The following is a 19,033-nucleotide window of genomic DNA, read 5'->3' on the forward strand; positions in this document are numbered from 1 at the left end:
TGTGCTTGTATGATAATGTCTGCATAAGGATACGGTGACAGTACAGGTTGACTCTGGATAATATGGAGCTGTGTGTGTGTGTGTGTGTGTGTGTGTGTGTGTGTGTGTGTGTGTGTGTGTGTGTGTGTGTGCGCACGTCTGTGACTCCCTCTATCACATGAAGGAGGAAGGTTAGGGAGCAGAGGAGGCACAGGGAACAGAAGTGAAAGAGAGAGAGAGAGAGAAGGGGGGTGTAGAGAGAAAGATATAGTGGGGGAGACTGGAGAGTGAGAGCAAGGCGGCTGAGAGGCGAGGGCCGGTGCAGTGCAGAGCTGGAACGGACACCCAGAGCTCAGCCTTCCTCTGGTTGCCATGGAAACCACATTCCTCCCCCGCCTGCATCCCTACAGATTGCTCTGACTCTCTCTATCTATCTCTCTCCTCGCTTCTCTGTTTTTCATCCTGTCTTTTCCATTCCTCTTTTAATTCGTGTCTTTGTTTTTATTTTTTTAACTCTCACTCTCTCTTTCTGCTCTGCTTTTTACACCATACACGCATTGAGCACAATCGTGATGATGCACACTCAGCAAGCACACTGATTTCACATGCATGGCTCTCTGTGACAAGGTGAATGGGTAATTACAGAGTTTATTTTGCATTCCTATGCACTCAGGGACACATAAGCATTTTGTTGTTTTCTCGGCATCTCTCTATTTTCTTCTCTCTATTTTTACTCCCCCTTCTGTTCAGCACCATGCTTCAGTAATGCCCCCTCTAGTCATCACATTTCTGCCCACACATAGGGCACCTTAGCTTTGATTCTCCTCAGTTATGGCATCTGTCGTGGACCTACAGCACCTTCATCGTATTTTATCAACTGCATTCAGCTTCCTTGGTTTTCAGCTTATCTCTTAACCTCCTACTTGGACCCCATTCCATAGCTCTCTTTCTTTCTGCTTCTGTCTTTTTATGCATGTACAAAGTCTACGCCAAACACTGTTCCTTAGCCATGCAACTCTGATATAATCTCCCACTCTTGTGTTCCTCATTTCCCTCCACTCCTCATTTTGCTCAATGTGCATGCTCCTCTCTCTTATTATTCCATCAGTTGGAGGTGCTGTGTTTGGTGTGTGTGTGTGTGTGGTGGAGCAGCTGTTTTCTGCCACTGAGGCCTATTAATAGGAGTCTTAGCCGTGTAGCCTTTGTTTTCTGCATCTGCATCGCTGTGAGAGCATCATGGAGGCTCCTGAGCAGGTTACATTGGCTTAAAGTACAAAACTGATGATTATCTCCTTGGTCTGGCTGACCGAGAGAATGAAGCAGCATTCTGTCTTTGGCTTCCCCCGCCACCCCTCAGAGCTATGATTCATTGAACGGTGGAAGCATTAACTGTAAAGATTCTCCTAAAGATTTATTCCTTTCAACATCTGTTGTTTGTGGAAGAAACAAGTGAATTCTTATTCTGCTAAGATGCAATGATACCTGAGTGAGACTTTTAAGACTTTCCTCCTCACCCCCCTCCTGCAGTTAGTTAAGGCTACAGTAGAGCAGCTTAGTACGTGTTGATATGGAGCTGTCTCTTTAAGACTGCCTCACTACCGACTGTCCTTTCATGGTGCTGCATCCGGTCAGGTGACAAAGGAGTAGTCACATAGCTTCTCTGAGAAATACCTAGAAATGACTGAAAAGCTCAATACATGGTGTGTGCTGTGGTTGGGGGTTGTAATGCTCATTACAATAGCATGTGTGTGTATATGTGTTTGTGTGTGTGTGTGTGTGTGTGTGTGTGTGTGTGTGTGTGTGTGTGTGTGTGTGTGTGTGTGTGTCTGTGTCTGTGTCTGTGTGTGTGTGTGTGTGTGTGTGTGTGTGTGTGTGTGTGTTTGTCTGTGTGATGTCCAGGTGGGTTTATGTAATAAGCGCCGTGCAGGCTGATGCTGAGCTGATAGTGTTGAGGAAGCTTCAAGGTGGGTTGCGGGGAAGCATCTCTGTTCAAAAGTGCAGGATAATCTTCTCGTTTATGCCATAAATCACAGGCCCTTCTTTTTCATTTGTCAACAGCAGGTCAAAGGTTACCGCTTTCATTTCACAAGATAAATCACCTAATGCTGTTGATCCACTCCTTTCCAGTCCAAGCTGTTTAATTGGGCACAATATTCTTCAAGGACTGCACACACACAAACACCAGTCACTCATGCATGTATGTATACACTATATTTGTGCATGGACACATGGTTAATGTCTGTTTTTCTATAGAAAATCTATATAAATTGCCATTAGTCCGGCAAGATTGCTATTCTTCTGGGTCTACTAAAGCCAAGTTGTTCTTATTGTATTTCCTCCAGGATAGATTAAATTTGTAAGAGTCAGAGTTTAAACAGTTCAATCATACCCTGCTGCGCAGTGTTGTTCCGGTGTTTGTGACAATTCGTGGTTTTAGTAATTATGACAACATGTTTTTCACTAATCTTTGAAAGTGGAGAAAGTGTCCACACGATTGAAGATAAACCAAAAGACTGCTACATTTCTTTGGTGGTTTTACATGTTCTCGCCTCTAGTATTTATGTCTAGCCACTAAAGAAATGCCAGTAACTGAATATTGCTTTTTCTACTTGGCACTGTGTCACAAATGGAAAAATAATCTTATATAGGTGACAGTTTTATTACGTTATAAACTGCAGATTAAATTTGACAATATCATGTAATCTAATACAAGGACACTGCAAACGACAACCTGAAAAATAATAGTGTAATTGAGTCTAACAAAAACTTCGGCTACACAGTCACAACAAAAATTGAACATAATCTGCACAAAGGTTGTATTTATTGCAGGGCTATGGTATTTCATTACACTATATTGTACTAATGTGGGTTTTATGCCCACTTTAAAGGTTCAATTGCCTATATTCCACATTATCAGCACTCTCCTGAAATGTTTACTCTTAAAGAAGCAGAAGAAGAAGTTAAACATTACATGTCTTTAGTGATTAAAACATAAAGGAAAGATCAACACAGATAATCTAGATGTTTTTATCCACAAAGTTACGTTGTAAAATTAGATCTTATACGACATACATTAACCTTCAAGACCTTTTCTTTCCTGTAATAGCTCTAATATGATTAGTGCATATTAACTTCCTGTATTCCTCTTCCTGCTATCCTTCTGATACAGCAATTGATTGGCTCTGAAATGACCTACCAAATTCTTTATATATTTTATTTTATGTAATATTTAAAGGGAGAGGTTTTTTCCCCTAGATGTACCAAATATGTCTATATACACAGTTCATGTCGCAGATGTGTGTGTGTGTGTGTGTGTGTGTGTGTGTGTGTGTGTGTGTGTGTGTGTGTGTGTGTGTGTGTGTATGTGTGTGTGTGTGTATGTGTGTGTGTGTACGCAAACCATACAGATGACATATCTGTGTTCATTCAGCGCAGGGGATCTTTCTCTGTCCATCTCTCCTGCCTTTATTTTGTGTACCCTGCTTGTCATTCCCTCATTTTGTGAGCCGTACAGCATGTGTTATGTTTATTTTTTTTTTTTAACTGCAAACCCTCTGTGTGGTAAATGCAATGTGGACAGTTTATAAGATGGATAGAGTGAGTCTAGGGAAGGATGGTTGCAACATGTGCTCGGTCATGTGTGCTGTGATCGATATGCTTACATCGTCCTTTCAAGGCGCTGCCTCGAAGACCCGCCTCACCGCTCTGATTGGCTTCAGCAGGGTTTGTGGCTGCATCCAACAATGTAACTTGAGGCTTTCAGTGGTTTCTAGTCTCTCTTTAAAAATGCCAAAGTTCTTCCTCTTTTTTCTCTCTGTTTGGCATATCTCTCTATGTTACAGTGAAAGAATATCATTATAATGAAGTGAGTTAGTGTTGCATGTAATTCATTGTCACTGAGCCTGCTGTGTGTGCCTCCTGGTAGGGCTGCAACACTATGTAGTGCGCCCTCTCCCCAAAATCCTGCTCAATTTAATAGAAATGTTGCATAGATAGACATTAATATACATACCATTTAAAGGCACTAGGTCTAAATCTTATTCAAAACACTGAAAAGGCATTTGTGTATTAGCACTGTAACGTGCAGACATGTATATGTATATGTACAAATGTACTCTTTCCCCCATGCAGACACATCCAGCTCAGTTCCCTGTCACATTTAATTAATAATGCATATATGCAGGGTTTTAATGGCGACACTGTAACATTCCCTCTTAGGTCTCTAAAAAATAAACCTTCACCCTCAGTGTCGGGATGTTTTATATCTAGCTGTGATCAACCCACAAATTTATACGCATGAAAAACGGTTCACAGGCAGTCCAATCGCATTACTGAAAATATAACTGCCACAGATACATGAAAGCCATATAGTCTTTCCTTCTCTCTTTTTCCCCCTCACACATCCTCGCTCTCAATCTCTTCCTCCACCCACTCGAAAGCCCAAGCGTGTAATCTTGTTGGTTTTGTACACATGTGTTGATGTCATCATTGTGAACATGAAATATTTCCCCTATGGTCCTTAAACGAGGCTTCAGGAGTGCAGTTTTCTCTCACTGTGCTTATTTTTGACTCAGTACTGCACATGGGCAGGACTTAACAATAAAATGAATTCAACAGCAGTGCTGCTTTGCCAGTAGTAATACTAAAAAAAAAGGAAGATCGGTAGAGAGCGATGTCAAGTAATGCAGCGTGATTCAAAGGCATCACTGTTGAGAGGCAGGTCTAGTGATACCCAGGAGAAAAAAGGATTTTCATCTGCTGCACCTGCTTCCATTGTGAGATTATATACAGACGTGTGCTGTGACACAGAGCCCGGGGTTGCCACTCACTTGCACAAGAAAGAGAAAGTTAAGTCCGAGGCTGAACTAGAGATGACCGTGGAGGTGACCAGTGACCAGTCGGAGGGACAGGGGTGCTCACTGTAAGTTGGATCTTGGCTGCATTGGTCTGATGAAAAACATGAATTAGACTCACAATTAGTGGATCAGGGTCTGCATTGACAGACTGTGGACTACTACTTCCTGATCTTTTTATTGAGGAAATAGACAAATACAATATTTTCATCGTGCCTTGATTTGTGAAGCAGTACCTTTTCACCCAAGGCTGGCAGCAGTGAGGTTGAGCTGTTGCGGCCCCTTTAAGAGCAGCTAGTGAAGCGCTCAGTCCTGTTGGTGCTGCTGCTGATGATGGCAGCGCTGCCAGTTGATTGGCTGTGGCTGTCAGGGCTGAGGTGCTGGAGGGATGCTGCTACGTATCTCTCTCCCTCCCTCCCTGCCTCTCTTTCCCTCTCTCTCTCTCTCTCTCTCTCTCTCTCTCTCTCTCTCTCTCTCTCTCTCTCTCTCTCTCTGTGTGTCTCTCGCTCTCCATCTCCCTCTTGCTTGCTCGCATCCCTCTGAATAATCCACATCTAGGGCAAGCTGGCTGAGAGGCGATCCAGTGCTCAGCTCCTCTCTGCAGGCTGAGAAAAGAGACAGAGAGAGAAAGACAACGATTTCCAAAGCAGGAGGAAAACCGTGAGATTTTGACGGGTCGGGAAGATACCAAGAATTAACAGAGGAAGGTTTTCATCTGCGGATATCATTTATTTATACATATTGTTTATATATCTATATATATATTTGTACACACGCATATAGATATTTATATATATATACATTTATCCCTGTACATAACTGTATTTGTGTTTGTCTGTTTATATTAATATTTTTATATGTATTTGTGTGTGTAAATATATATGATATATAAACAAAAGAATATACATATATATCTATGAATTTATATGCGTATCACTGTGAACCAAGAGAAGCAAGAGGAAATTTCTATCATCGGGGCTGGTCTCTGATTGTGTGGTCGTATACAATATTTTGAATATTTCCTTTGATCTTCTACGTCAAGAGGACAAAGACTACGTGCCCATTTTGTATTTTTTGTTTTCCTGTTTCCCATCCCTCTTGATCTTTTTTTTTCTACACCCGAGAGGAATAAAGCGGAGAGTGACAGGATTTGACGAAAAAGGGAAAATCTGTAGAAATTCCTGTGATTAGTGTTATTTCCATCGGCATTAGCACTCTGTGAGCCGATCACAGCTTGCTGTGTGAGATCTGAGGAGGCAGCAGAGACAGAGTGCCACGCCGCTCAGCTCAGCGTCAGCCCAGCCAGCATGCACAAACACCACCACTGCTGCAAGTGCCCAGAATGTTATGAGGTGACCCGTATGGCTGCCCTGCGTAGGATGGACGCCCCATCATATGGAGGAGACTGGCAAGCCGAGCCCTATGGATACCCGCCTGGGTACGGGGGAGGCCAGACCTTACCCCCTCCGGCCTCAGGGGGAGGTGGAAGCATGGGAGGAGGAGGGGGCACTTTGGGGAGAAGTAAGGGCAAGATTATGTCTGGTGGGGGCCCTGGAGGTCCCAACCCAAAGGGCCAATCCAAGGGTGGCCCCAAAGTAAACGGCAACAACTCCAGTGGACAGGGCGGATGGTGGCCCGAGTGCACCTGTACCAACCGGGAGTGGTATGACCAGGTAACTCATCTTCCTCACTCTGTTAGATAGCTTAGACCTTTGGGGCCTGGCAGGGGATGACTGGGATCAGATGAGCTGCTGCTGTAGTAAAATAGAGACCATCATGCATCAGCTGTCGGTTTATGGAAGACAATTCATATTTAGTATTCATCTCAAGCCCTCCGTTTTCCCATTTGTTGACTGTAATTCCTCTTTTGGAAGCAGAGTAAGGAGAACAGTGCATGACTGATCCAGTTCCACTGCACACACATGGAGATGATCTTCATGTTGGGGTTTGATGCAGATGAGTTAATGCTGATACATTTAACACACCTTGTGTGTGTCGTCAAAAGGCTTACGCTGATGCAGTTACCATAGGCCAAAAAATGGTGCATTTTCATTCAATGGAGCAGCACTGAGATGCAGTTTGCAATTATTTTAAGTTATCTCTCGAGCCGTTAACTCCGACATTACAGACCGACTTTGTACATTAGATGTAGGAAATAGATTTATCATAGATCAACTAATTGTAAGATTGTGTCTCATTAGCTCAGAGTAGAGGAAGAGATGATGAAATCGATCTCTGATTCCAGTTCCATTTCTTATTTGGCCTTTGTTTTTTAGCAAGCCATTCTACTCAAAAGAATCACAATATAATGAATGTGAAAAAATAGCGATTCATCAGTGATCGGTGTCTAACCGCTGCCTGTCATACATGCCGCACAGTGTGAATGAAACTGCCTCTTTACATGCACTCCCATTTTGTTTCTATTTTCTCCATGTATTTACACGTATTTATAAATCACAGTTGATAAAAGGTCAGAACAGCTTCAGAGGCACAGTCTTTAATTAAGGAAGGTGCATGTATGCGAGCATGAGAGTGAGCTTGGGTGGGGGAAGGGTAACTTGGTGAGCATGAGATCCAAGGAATGGTTCTCGCTGTGCATGAGTATGTGTCTATGTAGGCTCGTATTTGCGGCAAGTGAAGCCGCTGCATTGTTTGTAGCCCCTCCGTTTATGTCTGATCGTGTTTTGAGCAAGAAATGTGAGGCAATGGGAGGAAGGAAGGTGAGAAGAAGCACAGGGGTAAAATGGAGGATGAAATTTCAGTGGCAGAGTGGAAGAGATCCCCCTGAGCTGAGCCCACATATGAGCCGCAACCTGACTGATATTAGCAGATTACTACAACCAAGGAGAGGTTTGAGGAGGCAAAAATAGATTGACACGTTCTCTTGGTTTGTGTAAAATCTATTGCAAGCCTTTTTCTTCCAGACCAATGAGGCTTATTTCATGTTTCACACGTTTGAAAGCTCACAGCAGAAGATGTCATTATGTAAGCATGTATTGCTTACATGGAGATTTTACTCTCCATCAGTATTACCCCCTAATTGTTCTACTGCTCACTTACAGCATATGTATTCCATATTCAACTACAATGAAACAAATTAGTATCTTAATATGTTGCATCGTGATTCAGGTAGGAATCTTATGTTGTCGTAACAGCACAGTTAATGGATAAACCACTCTATAGAATCCTATCTGGTCTTGTCCTTTCGAAGGATCCTTGCTCTCTTGCTGCGAATGTGCACCACACAAAAACTCTGTAGAGAAATGTCCAACCTGGCATTCATGGTTTCAGTCGAGGAGTATCTACATTGGAATGAAAAGAGCTGGAATTACAGAGAATGAATCAGTGATGGATGAGGGTGGGGGAAAAGCAGCAGTCAGTAGGGTGAAAATGCTAAAGTTGAAAAAGAGAGAAATAAGCCAATAAAGGCAGGCAGTGGGCCTGGAGAGGGGGAGGGGGTTATGTAAGAGGAGGCAGTTGGTGGTACTGTCAGAGAGAGAAAGCAAGCGAGGCCCTGACACTTTGGACAAGCATCTGTCCCTCCATCTCTTTAAACAGACGTGTGAACGGCCAGTATGTGCTCCCCCCTTCCTATGAACAGGCCATAGCACACGGCATGGATGGAGATGCACACCCACCACCACCCCCACCTTCCTCAGCTCTCCTCAGTCACCGTTGCTCATCCTTGGATGGGAAATGTGAATGCTACCCCTCCCCCACTACCTATACACAGCCAGAGAGCAGGGCAGTTATCACACACGCCCAACCACGCACGTCTATTATTGTATAGCTTTCATAACAACTCGTGTGTTTAGATGCTAGCACGATGAAAAGCAATAACCTTGCACAGTCATTCAGGATAATCTCAGCTGGCTTTTTGTAGCTCGATCATTGACATTTTCAAATGGCTTCTGTAGCCATGAACATTTCATGTATGTGTGAGGTAATCACTACACGATCCCCAAGACATAATGATGGCATATTCATTTCATGTCATCTATTTACTAAACGATTGTGCTGCTTTTGTCAAGAGCTTGCTAGGTTAATTATGGATTGTTGGGACTATAAGAGCATTCTTTAAAACAAGAGCTTTTGAATTTAAATCTGAGAAAAGTAGAGACCTCGGTCTACTGGGAGCTTCAGTCAGAAAGCTCCCTTTTCCCCCTGCGGGCTCCAATATGTCTTTGTGTGTTCTCCAGCTCTGTGGCTATGATTAGCTTAAAATATTAATTGGATTTTACTTTATTTATTAGTATCAAGATTTGGTCCAAAATGCTTTGCCAGAACCATTGTTTATAACAGGCCTCTGTAGTGGCTGTGGTACTTTAAATGAATGCATAGGCGCAGTGGGTGTTCCATGTCGAAGACTCCCATAGGTGATTAGGACTCAAAAGCCTTCAGGCCTTGATCAGAAATGTTTGTGCGTGTGTGTGTGTGTGTGTGTGTCTCTTACAGTCACATTAATTGATTGATTGATCGGTGTCATTGGTTTGTACATCTGTCTGATGAGATTTAGTTTGGGCCGGATTTGATTTGCCATTCCTGTAACAGCAACCCAGAGAGTATTAACGGATGGGATTTACACGTGCTCCATGGCCAAATGTATTGAGCTGGATCCCCTACTGTGATCTTGAAAGTCTCTATCAAAAACCTGGATATTCTCATCAGATCAAGAGAGATTTATCTATGAGCTTGTCTTGGAATAAAAAAGGCAAGAAATATGTGATCTGAATGAAAGTGCACTCAGCATATCCATACATTTTCTTTAAAACATCTGGTGTGAATGATAACGCCAAGATGTACATTTGCAGTTCCTGTCAATGCATTCAGTCCAGTGTGACACAGAATTACTGCATAGCTGTTTTTTAAGTCTCGAGTAAAAGAAGAACATTTGCATATATTGTGTGTAACATTACATGCCAGTATTTTTTTTTCTGATAGATGCACTACTTGGGGTTAACCCTTATGATGATGAGAAAAATAGGAATCCAAGACTTCAGTGCTTAAGTTTTCTTTTGCATATGTGTATGCTCCAAAATTTTTGATCTTTTCATATTTGATTATTGATTTGACCATATATGTATTGGTTTGAATATGTATGATATGGTATTTTAAGTTGGTGTTCTTAGCATCTTAGCATCAAGTGAAAGTTGTACATTTACAAAATTAGGAAGGTGACTTTCGGCAAAATGTCAACTCAAAGTCATGCATGTCATTTTGTAGCCTTCTTTTCAAATAAATATATTCTATGCTAATAATTTTAACAATTATGATAGAATATCACCAAACATTATTAAAAAAATATTTATTTTATTGTCTAGTATGATCCCACCAGTGATGCCAGAGCACCTGTGATGTCATAATACCTCTGACATCACTTTTAAGCTTCAGCATTACCCTGGCTTCAGATTATATTTCATCTGAGGACCCTGCTCCCCCATGCTGTCCCTCCCTAACCGCCACACTCTCATCCCAAAAACCTTTTTTTTTTCAGTAGGAGGCAAAAACAGGCTGAAACAGTGCAATTACTCTTAGAAATATGTCTATACTGCAGCTCAAACCCTGAATTCAACTAAACAATGTGAATTGTTTTGAAACTTGCTACAGACAAGTGCTCCGTTTTTTAAAGATTTTGTCGTGCATTATTGCATCTGCCACAAACTTACATAATGTCTGTTTTAACCATCGGCGAGGTGTAAATGTTTGAAGAGTTTAGATTTCAGCACCAAGAAAACGATGTAATGTGATATCAGTAAACTGCACACAGCATGTTTAGCTAAACGTTGATTGTTTCAGACCAAATGACACAAAAGATGCAAAAGATCTCCAACTTTTTCAAGAAGCACTCTGCTCTTTAGGAGACAGCTTGTATTTAGTTATTATGTTATGAGTTGTCACAAAAATGTACTGAACTAACACCATCATTTAATTTTGGCCAAACAGGGCAGATCTTACTTAGGTAGTACGAGATGCTCTTCTCTTCTATAACTTTGGTGTATTTTTACACCAAAGTTGTTTTTTTAAGGCAATAAAATCCAGTACAGTGTAGTTTCTTCTCCTAATGAGCGTCAACAATTTTTAAGCATGTATAGGAGCTAACAGGCTTTGGACTAGAAACCCAATGTTATCAGCAATACTGTTTAACCTAAATCAGTTTTAAACATCCTGTTACAAATTTGCAAATTTGGCATTCCAAATCCACAATTTGTTGCACAAAGCTTTTGCTTTTTGCCACATTTTGGTACAAGGACTACATGGAGCAGTAGCTATTGGTTCTTATCAGGGTTTTTGCCATTTAATGCGTCACTTGTCATCATGTTAATATACATGCAAAAGGAGAAAAAATACACTTGTTGGTTAATGTGAAAGAAAAAGAAATGTGTTGCAACGCAGATGTTTAGTTTATGCAAGAAAATCATTGCATCTCTTTGCACTTAATGCTTTGGTATTTGCACATTTGTACTTCAAAACAATACTTTTGTATACTTTTTCAGTTATATATTACACTGAACGTTATTATTGCCACAATAATTTAATTATGATTGAAATGCCAACATTCCATTTTACAGATCTCATACAAATTCATAGCACATGATTTAATTTTAATTGTCTGCTAGCAAACCTCCTACATCATATCTTCCCTTCTATGCTTGCCTGTCTCCCCCCCAACACACACACACACACACACACACACACACACAAAGAGATACATTATAAGCGCACACACACCCATGCCCGACACAGACATTTACTGAAAAACAAAGTGTTCCATACCCATGAAAATTTGGGGTTTAAGAGAGGATGGGGAATCATGGGAAATGCACTATGAAACAAGGGAGACAAGGTGCACTGCAATATTTATGTGCACTTTGACAAAAGTTAGCTTTTTATACGCTGTAAGAGGGGTTAGAGACGGAGCGCCTGAGAAAAGGCCAGTCAGACATTGACGTGAGTGTGCAAGGGAGAAAACCATGCAGCATTATGGAAGCTGATGCAGTTGATCTGTGATGTGGAGCTGCTGTAGCTGCGACCCAGGACCTCAGTTGTCTCGAATCCCACCTCCTACACTTCTCTTAAAAGCCTCCACTCAGCTCTGTTGTTCTTTACCTTTACGGACCGAATCTGCTCTTATTGTCTTAACATGGAGGTCCTTTGTGAAATGCCGGATTCACAGAAATGTGTTGTGTCCTCTGCCAATGCCAATTTAATGCTCATTAAGTGATTTACTCATTACTGCAGTTTGGCTATTGTACAGTTTACAGGTGCACTCGCCTGAAGCTGCAGGTTGTGTGTGTGGAGGTGTGTGTCCTGCTGGAAGCAGAGGCTACCATGCCCCTGTGATCCATATGGTCATTGTCAGAGGCCCTGCCAGGGCTCAGCCCCATATCAGTTCGCCTGTTCCCCTCTCTGGCTCTCGCTGCCAGCTAGGGGAGGAGGGGAGAGAAGAAAGGAGAAGGGAGAAGGGAGGGGAACGCTGTTTGTTTGTTGCTTGCCTGCTTTGTTTTATTTAGGGGTTTTTGCTGATCACAGTAGTGACTGGCCTAGAAATGTGACTGTGCTGTGCAGGGCAGAGTGGACTCCTGATTCAGCGATGGAAACATCCGATTTTCTGTGAGACAGGGAAGCGATGGACATGGGGGCCTTAGATGGAATGAGATGGCAGCGTTAAACGCTACACCACTGTTGCTGTTAATTAAAAGAATCAGACGTCAGTGCGTGATAGATTGTATGTGCAGATGTGAAAGCTTTTTTTTTCTTCCTGCTATGCTAGATTTATTTGTAGCAAGAATGTGCTAGCATTCTCAGCAGGGTACACCAGCTCCATCACCCACATGCTGCCGTGGAATATGTGTATATCCAATCAATATCAGAGGAGAGCTAGTCCCTCAGCCTTCTGACTCCTCTTCATTTTTGTGGGGGTGTGTGGGTGCTTTCAACAGCGTTTGTGCTTTCATTGCTTTTATTCAACCATCATCAGCTGTTATTTTGGTAACACTTTACAATAAGGTACACAGACTCCTGAGTAATTACAGTACCATCGAAACAAGAGCTAGCTGCTGACTAATGAATACAAATAACTAATAATTAAGTTCCAAATTATACAAAATCAGTGATTATATAGTAGATATTCATAAGGTTCTCGAGACTAGACTGACAGTAGATATTATGTTAATAAGAAGTGTTTATTGATTGGTTTTGTACATATTTGTGAATCTGCATACTGACCACATTCTGATTTTCTTACCGTAAATCCTCTAACAGGCTAAGTCTTTATTTATAATTATTCCCCTATTTTATAAGTAATATCTTATCATATTTTCACCAGAAGCCTTCATGTTTTCTGATCTGCTCCTGTTTTAATTTGCTTTTTAAGAAACTGAAAGCTCCCCATGTTTTCTTACATACATTTCCACAGCACTAATTCCATCCGTACAGCAATGTAATCATTACACACTCACCCCTCTTCTCTAACAGAAATACGGTTTTCATTCACTAATTACTTCCAGTCCCTTCCATTTTGCAGTTTTTAAATTCCTTTTAAAAAACTGTCAATGAAACCCAACACTTCCTGCTCCGATGTTTCACATTAAGAGCGTTCTTGTGGCTCAAAGTACGTAATCGCTACCATTCTAGGTAGGCTTTTAATTTGAAACATCTGCAGGAAGTGTTAGGTTTCATTTATAGTAACTTACCGTGGCTTGATAAGAGATGACAGAATAGACATGATTGAAATGAATGAATGAGTGAAAAGAGCATTTCTGTTAGAGAGAAGAAATGTGGAAATGTACATTATGCGGATTCAGCTATCAGAGTCATTTGTTTTATATCTATGGTCATTTCACCTCCTCAGGGTTTTTGCCCATACTACTTCGTGCTGGACAGCTATTATTTAAGACTTGTCTATTGTTTGAACATTGGCTTTTATTTGAGAATTAACAGTATATTCGAAGCATCTTTACATTATAATAATTCTTCTATATGTCATATTGTTGGATTACACAGCCACACTAGAAGCTAGCTAAGTGACATTTCGGCATGTCACAGTAGGAAAAGCACAGGTGTAAATGAATGATGGCTGAATTCCTTTTAGCTGCTTCAGTTTCTGGGTCCTGGTATTGTGCATGCTGGCTCACGGCTTACTGGGACACTCGAAGAGAACAAAGTCATCGTTGATGTTGTTAGTAACACCTGTGCTTTTCATTGAGGTGGTTATCATTTGAATTTTTTTTTTTTTTTTTTAACTTCTTTTTTATTTCATTTGCAATCAAGCAGACAGTACAGTCAATCGTTCAGAGACACAATACAGGCATAAATGTCTTGGGACATCAGTCCATAGATTTCAGCATCACCTTAATATCCACTCACAGTTCGCAGGGACGAGCGACAATCCTCCAGCAACACAAGGAATCATTTGAAATTTTTGATACTATTGCCAACATGATACCTGAGTTTCAGTGCTAATACCAAATCATACTTTTTCGATTCCTTGCTTTGAGAAATAAAAAATATTTTTCTACAAAACCCTTTTTTTATTTAACAATAGAAGCTCAACTTCTCAAATGTTAAATGTTGGATAAACCAAGCAGCCATACAAGAAGGTTGCCTAAATCAGATACAGCGTAAAAGTAGCCATAATCAGAAGTAAAAGGTTCACTGCCGGACTATTTTTGATACTGAGCGCTGCAGATAGATTTCTGCCAGTCCCAAAAATGAATTGAGGTTCGATATTCAGCCCTGGTTGTGAGCTTTTAGGTCAGTCACTCACACATGTTAAGAAAAAGTCAAAGGTAATTTTTAGCAACTTCACAGTAATATACTAAATCTAATATATACATTTCTTTAAAGGTAAACACATTCTTAAAAAAACAATCGTATAGTATTTGATTCAGTTATCAGAAACTACTTGTTCGCTACTGCTTGTTCCTCAACTCACTCATTCATTGGTAACTACTCAGGAATTATTTTAGCTGACTATAAAGTGTTACCACTATGTTTGCCATTTCAAACACTACTACACTATACTACTATTTTGTGTGTGTGTGTGTGTGTGTGTGTTTGTGTGTGTGTGCGTGTGTGTGTCTGTGTGTCTGTGTGTGTCTGTGTGTGTGGAGGACATTTGGCGAATCAGTGCATTTCTTATCATGTGCAGCTGCTCTGAGTGCCATCTCTGTCTAATGCATTATCCAAGCAGCCCTTCAGCCATTTGGTCTGGCCTCTCATTTGTGTGTGTGTGTGTGTGTGTGTGTTTATGTGTTGTTTTTTTGTGTTCTTCATTTCTATCATCTCCCTCCTGTCTTCCATTGCCCTTCTCCTCCTCCGCTCTTTCTTTTTTCATACATAGTACAAATCAAAGGCTTAATTTTCGGGTATAGAGCAGTATTCAGAGAGGACGCTGCAGCAGCAAAGAACTACAGACCCGTGCTTCAGTATGATTAGTGTAGTTGAATATGCACAAGAACACCACATCTAGGCCCAACCCAAATGTCTCATATCTTCAGCCCATATCTCAGCAATTGTGTTTGTAATAAAACGTTGAAAGAAAAAAACACGTTATAAAAAAAATAAAAAAAATAAAAATCCTGTAATGACTCATAAATTTGTCATGCTTTCATTTGATACCATGCTTTTATTATTTAAAATGTAGGTCTAGTTGCACTCTGGCTTAACATCAGATTCTTGTTTTAATTGATGATATAGATTGGTCAGGATAAATCATTTTCAATAATCCTGATACATTTGGTCAAATCTGGAGTGATCTGTGCATACTGTTCTGCATAAACTGGATTGGTGCCATTAATGGTGACTTGTTTTAAGATATGCTCAAGACAAATTGAGCGCATTAGGATGATGAAGTTATTTTAAACCTCTCTTTTGTTACAGTTCAAATTTGGGCAACAATTTGGGACTGTTAAACCACTGCTAGTATGTGTTTCTTGCCCTTTTGCACTGTGGTTACAGTACTGGATTAGCGCATAATAACACTACATTTTAAAGGAAACTATTTTGACTTGATATCCGTTTCTACAATCCTTTCAAAATTGTGCTTTTTTTCTTTTGTTAAAAAAAAATAATGTTCTCTCTCCACTGGGACCTATAAGGGGTGTTTAATAGTTGCATCTTCTTGTTATGTGAACAGTATAGACATGCAGTATGTTATGACAACATATGTTTGGCTCACATGGACTTCCTGTTTTCCCCCCACTGAGCCGACAAGATGAGAGGACAGCAAACATTTTCCAGACATATGTCTGTTGAATGTGCACAGAACCACAGATGATCCTTAAACATGTCCCTCTGTTTATTATCAGTCAATATATTCTATTAGTGAGAATCGACTCCAACTACCCGCTGAATTTGGAAAAACAGAAACACACATCTCCGTCTCAGAGAGAGAGAGATGAAGTGAGAGCATGCCCTCACCCTGTCACAGATATAAACAATACAAGCAATCCCAGCTTAATATCATACATCTTATTACACTGTTGATAGTACATCTCTACCTTGAAATTACTTTTATGGATGTATTACTTTTTGTTTCCCTCTGTGTGTCTGTGCATTTTTGTTAATATTTCTTCACAATGTAACACAACCTTTCCGAATACAAGCCAAATCCAAATTCTTCCTCATATTACCACCTTTACTTGTGTAGATTACACTTTGAAATGGTCTTATGTAGCGTAAACTGTAGCACAATATGGGCATGATGTGCGTGATGTCACTTACAGCTTTCTAGATGGATGTTTTTATGTCTGGAATTTGGGTTTACGGTTTGTTGCTGTCTTGCCAGTGGTTTGGAAAGCCACAACCATCAACTGAGTGTGATAGGCTGAGCCACCTGACATCGAAATAATTCTCAAAATCACCAGCAGGACACATATGCTAACGGCGGTGAAATGCAATACGCTTTTTAGACACTAATTTTACTGTAAAATTTCCCATCAGTTCAACACAAGCTGCATTTCTGTTTTCTTAAATCATCTTGCAGTCTTTAAAGGGAACCTGCATACTGGTTTAACATAAATTATAATAATTAAAGTATAATTCTGTTTGCTCATTCAGTCTGCAGCTGAGCCTTTCCTGCTCACCTCTGGCACAGTACAGTATGCATTACATACAGTATGTGTAGCACAGACTGGACAGGTTTAACAGACAAATCCATGTCCTGTGTTGGGTGCTAATCTACTCAAAACACCATGTTGGTCAACCTTTAATTGACCAAGCAGGTTGTGAGCAACCTGATTCTTCTGATGAATGCCCATGTCTACAGTATTGAGGGTCTAAGTAAATGTAGTCTGCTGGATTATCGTGTTATGCTGAAAGTTTCAGTGTACAGCACATTGTTAGCAGGCAGTGGTCCAACCTCTCAGTTGGCAGCCACATTCTTACTTCTGTATAGTAATAATAACTTCATTCATGGCTGATTATCTTTATGTTTTAGTGTATCAGCTTTATGTGTTGGCTTTTGTGATTGTCTTGGCTCCCAGTCAAAGATGTTTTTGCATAATTGAGTTTGTTTTATCACTAAATGAAGGCTGATACTATAAAGTAATTCCATCATTCACATCACATGTATGTTTACTGTGGGTGTTTTTGTAGTAAATGTATAATTAGAAATCTAAGTAAGATTTTAAATTTTATGTCTATTCTGAGAATCTCTTAATGTAGATTAACCAACAAATATATAGATTAATGTTATCTGAGGGGGAAAATAGAAAACCTCCCATTTGATATACTAATCTTGAAGCAGCCTTATAGCACAAGTCAGGTACTTAGCCAATGGGCAGATGTCAAAGCAAGGCCAGTTGGATTTTATAGAAGAGTTTCAGAAAGTACAGTATGGCCAAGCTATCATATTAGTCTTTAATACTTAGGATAATACTTAGGAATACAATATCATGTATTGTGCAAATTTGTAAGACCTGTCCAGCTTTGTACTGATAATAATTATCTGCGGCTAAAGCACAGTCTGTATTACATTCTTTTATAAATTCAAACTGGTTTTTGTTTTGTCACCTCAGAAATCACCCTAATGAGTGGAGATTGTGGTGTCTGTAGATGCTCATGAAGCATTTGACAATATTTGATAATGATATTCTCAAATAGGAAGTTTGCATTTGGGCCCTTTTCCATTCCCAATGCCGGATTCTACAGTACATAGTCCAGATAATATTCCTATACTTGTATATATATGCAAACCGTTCTGCCGCTGCTGTGAAACCTTTACTTGTAAAACAAATTGCCCAAATGTTTATTGAAAAGAAAACCCCATCTTGACAAAAATGTTGTAAGCTACTATAACTTTATTAGACAGAATTGGATTTTTTTTTTGTTATTATAAACAGCTGTGTTAAAGGTCAACTGCTGCCATTCAACAATTACAGACAGAGTTGCCTTTAAGATGAAGTCCCACAACCTGAGACGTGTGAGGGAAGAACAAAGCAGACATTGGTGTTTTGATGTTACATAGCAGCTGCAAATAAATCAGTACACATTATTGTGAAATGCAGGTGTCATGTCTGCCTCAGCATATAAAGGGAGGACTTGCTCTCTTGTAATTACTTTTAAAGCTGGCAGATGCATTTTTTTCCCTACACTGTGCTCTTCCATGTGTACATTATGTTTTCTCATGATAACACAGATGAAGGGTTAATGCCTTTGCACCTTATACTAAATAAAGGTCAACGAGATGTAAAAGATGTATTAATATTTTGAAGACAGAAAGTACAAGCTTAGTTGTATTGTACACTTTCATGTAGTTGAGAACCTTGTAATCTGATACCAAGGATGAGTCTATGGTGAAGGCATTGTCATTGACACAGCAACTTTTCAAATATATGTTAATGTCCTAATTGTTTACTTTGCAAATTGCTTTTTGTTTCACTTTCAGTGGCAATATTCCCAATCCAGGAAATGTAATCTTCTTAAATTGCACCAAGGTCATAGAGAGAATGTTGGGTGAACGTTAAGTGTACAAAGCACATGAATTTGCATCCTGCATCCCACTTGTTGTAATGTTTAGGCAACTAAAACAGCTGGTTAAGGTTAGGAAAACATTTAATTTACATTTAACTTGGGTAAATATCTTTTCCTAACCTTCACCAAGTGCTTACCTAAACATAATCCTAATAACGTTAAAGGAATAGTCTGACATTTTTGGAAAAATTTGAGAGAGTTAATGAGAGGTTTGATACCCTCATATC

The 19,033-nt window shown here is 40.1% G+C and overlaps 1 protein-coding gene across 8 annotated transcripts in view; it reads left to right on the forward strand.

Moving 5' to 3' along the window:
* The window catches only part of dlg3 (discs, large homolog 3 (Drosophila)), a 90,159-nt gene that overhangs the window by 22,142 nt on the left and 48,984 nt on the right, over positions 1-19,033 (forward strand). Inside the window, exon 1 of one of the 8 annotated variants that reach the window (XM_031302956.2) lies at positions 5,384-6,505. The exons of 6 other annotated variants lie outside the window; for them this stretch is intronic. In XM_031302956.2, coding sequence (XP_031158816.1) covers positions 6,140-6,505 — 366 coding nt within the window. In that variant the 5' untranslated portion in view covers positions 5,384-6,139. Of the gene's footprint in view, positions 1-5,383; positions 6,506-19,033 lie in introns of those variants that run through there. One more of the 8 variants, XM_031302952.2, reaches the window with a different exon arrangement.

This window comes from Sander lucioperca, chromosome 1 (assembly GCF_008315115.2).
Source record: "Sander lucioperca isolate FBNREF2018 chromosome 1, SLUC_FBN_1.2, whole genome shotgun sequence".
Classification (NCBI taxonomy): Eukaryota; Metazoa; Chordata; class Actinopteri; order Perciformes; family Percidae; genus Sander; species Sander lucioperca.